Source organism: Peromyscus eremicus, chromosome 3 (assembly GCF_949786415.1).
Source record: "Peromyscus eremicus chromosome 3, PerEre_H2_v1, whole genome shotgun sequence".
In the NCBI taxonomy this organism is placed as follows: Eukaryota; Metazoa; Chordata; class Mammalia; order Rodentia; family Cricetidae; genus Peromyscus; species Peromyscus eremicus.
This window is the reverse complement of record NC_081418.1, coordinates 140,993,578-140,999,577: the sequence shown is the minus strand read 5'-3', so window position 1 is coordinate 140,999,577 and position 6,000 is coordinate 140,993,578. Positions and strand designations below refer to the sequence as shown.

Here is a 6,000-nt window from a genome sequence, read left to right as displayed (position 1 = left end):
TGATATTTCACTTTATCAACTCTTAGTCCAAATCACACTGCCAATGCTTCATATAAGGCTTCCTGGCTGAAGTCCCAAAGGGGAGTCAAGGATGCAATGCATCCTCCTTTGTCAAATGTGAGGTCACCTAGTATGAGGATCAAAGGCACCTTTCTTCTGCTGTGTCTTATAAAGGCAGCTACCCCACTGCATGCAGCACAGACTTGGAAGAAACTCCAGGGCCTCCTCCAAGATGCTGGTTGTCCTATGCACAGTGGCCTTGCTGGCCCTGAGCTCTACTCAGCGCTTCAGTGAAGGTAAGAAAACATGGCTGTTTGTTCAGTGAATCTGCTTGTGGGTAACAGATCACACACAGTTCCTGGAAGGTGCAGAGATAGAGAAGAGCGTTAGCAGAAATGCAGGACTGTAGAATAAGTACCAGCAGTGAATTTGAATCCTCATTCCACACCAAGGATTTGAATGTTGTCATGTGTAATAAAAACTTGATTAAAAGTTTGAACAGAAGGATGATAAAAGTAGGGCTGGATTTCTAGATTCACCTCTCTGTGTTGTGAAGTGTCAAACAGGAAGGCTCACAGAAAGAAGTCCAGGTGTGAATACACTGAAACAAAGTAGTCAGTGAATAACAGGCATCTTGCTTCAGTGAATGTAGAACAGAAGAAAGAAAGAATATAGGGACATTTCTGAGTAGGATAGTCAAAATCAGTAATTTGAAAATTCTATCCCTTCTCTCTGGTCCACGGAGACAACACCTAGAAAATCGGTTGCCTGAGACCTCAGTTGCTAGTTCCAATCATCAAGATACAATGCTTGAATTAAGAGAAAATTTCCATAAAATCTAGATAGAAGTTATAATGTGGGTGACTGAGATATGAATAAAAAGTACTACCTAATAACCATTGAGTTAATACTTGTAAGAGGGCATTTGTTTTATTACTAAACTTACCTCTTCTTGTGATGTACCAATAAAGAACTTGAAAATATATATCAAAGTCCTAATCACAAATCACTTCTTTCAGGATTCCCCCAAGGATCCCCTCCCAAGCAAGGTTTTGATTCTCATCAAGGCCCACTTCAGCAAGGTCAGCATCAAGGCCCACCCCAGCAAGGTCAGCAACAGAACCGGCCCCCTCAGCCAGGAAACCATCAAGGCCCACCCCAACAGGGAGGCCCACAGCAGAACCAAGGCCCTCAGCCAGGAAACCATCAAGGCCCACCCCAACAGGGAGGCCCACAGCAGAACCAAGGCCCTCAGCCAGGAAACCATCAAGGCCCACCCCAACAGGGAGGCCCACAGCAGAACCAAGGCCCTCAGCCTGGAAACCAGCAAGGCCCACCCCAACAGGGAGGCCCACAGCAGAACCAAGGTCCTCAGCCTGGAAACCATCAAGGCCCACCCCAACAGGGAGGCCCACAGCAGAACCAAGGCCCTCAGCCTGGAAACCATCAAGGCCCACCCCAACAGGGAGGCCCACAGCAGAACCGACCCCCTCAGTCTGGTAACCAGCAAGGCCCACCGCAACAAGGAGGCCCACAGCAGAACCAAGGCCCTCAGCCTGGAAACCATCAAGGCCCACCGCAACAAGGAGGCCCACAGCAGAACCAAGGCCCTCAGCCTGGAAACCAGCAAGGTCCAGCCCAACAGGGAGGCAGACCTCAGGGACCTTCCCAGGGCCAGCGTCCTCAGTAATCAAAAATACATAGTCAGGTATGATCAGTATTTACTCTTCATGAAACATCATAATTCCTACAGTTTTGTAAGTATAAGCTGCAATAACTCAACTTTAAACACATTTGTATTCCATAGTTTGGGTTCTCATTACTATTTGGATATTCTGTGGTGTTATAGGACGATGATTTATATTTTATATTCTCTTCAACATATTGTAATTGTGAGGAGCAATGACTATACATGATTGACGACATGATTGTCCATTGTTTGTGCAAGTAGAATGTTCTCCCTAAATCCTGCTGCCTTCTTTCTCATTATAACAACACTAACTTTTACAGTTCTGTTTGATTATTCACTGCTTCTCCAGTACATGGGACCTTAAGGCAGTGCTGTTAAATGTTATCTGCATTTTTAGAATTGATTCATTTTAGCATATGACCAAAATAGAAAAAAAACACCAAACTAGAAATAAAAGCATCAAGTTAAATCTTAAAAGTATATATTATCATCCCTTCTCACCACCTCATCATCAAAGGCTACCACTAATTCTTTCAATAGGCTATTAGGAATACACACACACAAACACACACACACACACACACACACACACACACACACACACATTTTCTATTATTTTCATATCTGCACATTGTAGCATGAATCTTAAAATGTTCTTATTAGTAAGATCAAACCCGGACCAGGTATTGGGGTAAATTCTGGAAGATCAGAGAGACAGAACAAGCCACAGCTAACCTCACCTGGCCAATTTCTCAGCTGGTCTTTTTTCCTCAGACTGGATGCTTCTGTGTCCTCATCCCAATGACTCTCAGCTGAACTGCTGCTCGAAAGCCTGAAGCTTAACCAGCTAAAAGCTTAACCAGGCAAATGCTTCTTGTTTCTGGTCTTCATGACTTACATATCTTTCCTTTCTACCATCACTCCCTGGGATTAAAGGCTAGCTTTCTGGGATTAAAGGCATGTGTCACCATGCCTGGCTGTTTCCAATGTGGCCTTGAACTCACAGAGATCCAGAGGGATTTCTACCTCTGAAATGCTAGGATTAAAGGGGTGTGTGCCACTATTCTCTAGCGTCTGTATCTAGTGGCTGTTCTGTCTCTGACCCCAGATAAGTTTATTAGGGTGCACAATATTTTGGGGAACACAATACTACCACAGCACATTACACATATTAATCAAAATTGTGTTTTAAAAGAGCCACAGTATTTCAAAGTGATACCATACTTCTGTAGATATTTTTGGTGTTTCGTTTTTTGTAGTAGTGAATGATCACATTCTGTGGCTCCTGCTGTCATTGATTAGCTAAAATCTGGTCAGTGGTCTTTCAAGCTGGTTCCTGTGTTTCACCAGTATAAGATGTGCCTTTGTAACCATCTTTCTAAATATGTCTTATGACTTGTAATGAGTTTTTGAGACATTGTTCATATAGATCATGCTGGCTTCAAGCTTCCTGTGTGGCCAAGTATGCCCTTGAGTCCCTGAACATCTTCCCTCTACTCCAAAATGCAGTGATTATAGACATATGTCCTAATCACCAGTTTAAGATGGATTGTATTCATGCTAAAGCCATATAATCAATAAAATATATTTTCTTCATTTTATCAGCCCCAATTCAGAGTACATTATGTCCTAGGTGATTAGCAAGAATGAGTAAAGAGAAACAGAATGGGGAGGGAGAAAGAGTAGAGACAGAGAAAAAAGACCTGGACTTCCAACCACATCATTTACAGATGTCAGAAAAGGATGAGAAACTTGATCTTATTTTACATTCCCTGTAACTTCCTTTTGTGTTTGTTTCTTTCAGAAAATGAGTGGGAAGATAATGGCCTTGCTGGACAGTGCAACTGGAATAACGTGGCCATAATTTATCTTCATAATACCAATAAAATCACAAGCATGCAATTTCTGACTCTTGTCTCTATTTATAAATGTAAGTTAGTATGGAAGTCGACTACCTTAGACATAATTTGTGAGCACCCAGAACCCTATGTCATGGATGTGTCTACCTTTCTATCTTCCTGTGTCCACAAACCAGTTGTCAGATGAAAAAAATCCATTTTACCTGCAATTGATTATCTTCTAAGACAAATACAATCTGTATAGTCACACGCTATGTAAATATATACACATATATTATGTATATCGTAAATCTTCAACTGATATTCTTGTACTTTAGAGAAACAGAAAATACAGAATGATTGTAAGGAAAGTTTAGAAATAGAAATTCTTAATACTTCCTAAATAGTTGGTTGCATTTTCATGGGTTATTAATGTGCTTTTCCACATTATTTTCCTGTAATATACTACACTCTTTCTCCTTTCATGTTCACAAAAATGTCGTCTTGCAAAGTATAGCCAGAATTTTTATTAAAGCCTACATAGATTCCATAAAGTAAGCAATATGATAGATTTTAAAAGATAAAATACTTTAAGTTCTTCAGATATGATTTTGAGGCCTACAATTTTTTCTTGCAGAGGACTCCTAGTATAATTGCAAATAAATACACATGATAATACTGTAATGTTGCAAACCTGGTTCTTAGGAATCATAAAAATCTACAAAACCCACTATTGCCTTATTTTACCCTAACTCACAAATGGTTAAACAGCATTTCCTTTTACTCCAGCAAATTTGATATGATATATAACATAAGCAGTTTAACATAGATATCTATTTAAAACAGAGAGATATTCCAGTGATTTTCCAAGAGTCTTGGGGGCATTTCTTATTATGAAATTGAGTACAATAACAATTAGAACTTTATTTTATGGAGATGTTAAAGTTACCAGAATTTTAAAACATGTTGAGTTAGAAGATGGTTAAACATACTTGCTGCTCTTGCAGAGGAAACAGGTTTGGTTCCCAGTACCCACACAGCAGTGTACAGCTGCCTGTAACTCCACTTCCAGGGAATTTGTTGCCCTGTTTTGGCCTCTGTAGGCACTGAGTCCATGTGGTGCTCATACACATTCAGGCAAACACTCCTATGTATGAAATAACATAAACAGATATTTAACAAAACCTATGAGGTACAAAAATCACAGCTCACCATAAAGTAATACTCGAGTTATAAAATATTAAGGGTAAACCCATGAAGTTATAAACTACTGAAATCTCTAGCTATGTCAATTTTGAGAAGTTTCACTTTTACACTTAAGGATTTAATTTGTGAAAACACAAAGCATAAGGCACCATGTGTATGAAATATAGTATCCATCATCTCAGTTTTGAATCTATAAGCTTTTTCTTTTTAAGATTACATTTTATCCAAGAACACATACTATTTTAGCAGATATCTTCTTGTTGGCAATATTTTCTGATGTTAGGAATCATCATTTTCAGTGATGAATAAATCTACTGAAGTCTGATGACGATTAATCACAAGTGTAATTTCCCTGTCACATCCCTACATTTTTCTCATCATGGTTTTGTCCTCTTACAATCTCACCACTCCTGAGGTGGTGATAAACAGATGAGGAGTAAAAAGCCTGTGTGTCTCCACAGAAATACCCTGTCTTCAAAAAAACAGAACAAGGAAAAACCCTCCTTTATAAACATGTCTGGTGTTCTTATAGCTGTTTAGTTTCTTTCTTCTATTTTCCTCCTTCAATTGGTAGAAAATTCATTTATTTTACTTAGCAAAAAAATCCCACTTTGTTTTTCTTAAAAATAATATTTATACAGAGTTAGTACTGAGAAGAAGACTGTTGCTGTGATGACCTAAGAGAGTATTTCAGGAGCGTTTCTGATGGAGTTATAGGGGAATTTGGAAACTATCAATGCAGGGTAATGAAACTCTACAATGCTGTAAGAAGAGCTCAATAGGAGAATCAGCAGAAACTCAAGAGCAGAATATTTATAATATTTATAATATTTATTATGAGAAAAGATAACTTTTCTCATATGCACATATTTTCTTACTTGTCTACTTTTAGTTTCCATGTATTAGTTATAGCTTTTTAGCTAATTAGCTGTATTTTGTGAAGAATTTGATGATAGATAAAATAAAACGTTGATGTGGCATAGAACTTTTCTTTAGTGCAATGAAAAGTCTTCAGGTTCTGTGGTTGTTTATATACCAATGGCCTCCATAGGCTTATATATTTGAATTCTTTGTCATTAGGTAGCAGTGGTACTTGAGAGGGATTAGGAGGTAGGTATGGCTTTGTTGGAGTAGGTATGGTAAAATATTAATGCCACTAGTTCCATAAAGTTACCATCTTGCAAATTATGGATTACCTGTTAGTAATATATTGGCAGTAATTTATAGATGAGAATCCTCAGGAGCTTGTTATTTCTCTCAAGGAGA

At 38.7% G+C, this 6,000-nt stretch overlaps 1 protein-coding gene across 1 annotated transcript; it reads left to right on the top strand.

The window, feature by feature from the left end:
• Positions 1-232: 232 nt before the first annotated feature.
• On the top strand, positions 233-1,690 carry LOC131906538 (acidic proline-rich protein HP43A-like). The gene is made up of 2 exons (XM_059257154.1): positions 233-296; positions 1,020-1,690. Exons 1-2 carry the CDS (start codon positions 233-235, stop codon positions 1,688-1,690), a joined length of 735 nt encoding a protein of 244 aa, XP_059113137.1.
• The last annotated feature ends 4,310 nt before the right edge of the window (positions 1,691-6,000 follow it).

Coding starts and splice junctions, on each gene's coding strand:
- LOC131906538 (XM_059257154.1), top strand. CDS start 233: ATGCTGGTTGTCCTATGCACAGTGGCCTTGCTGGCCCTGAGCTCTACT. Junction 297..1,019: donor TACTCAGCGCTTCAGTGAAG/GTAAGAAAACAT, acceptor CACTTCTTTCAG/GATTCCCCCAAGGATCCCCT.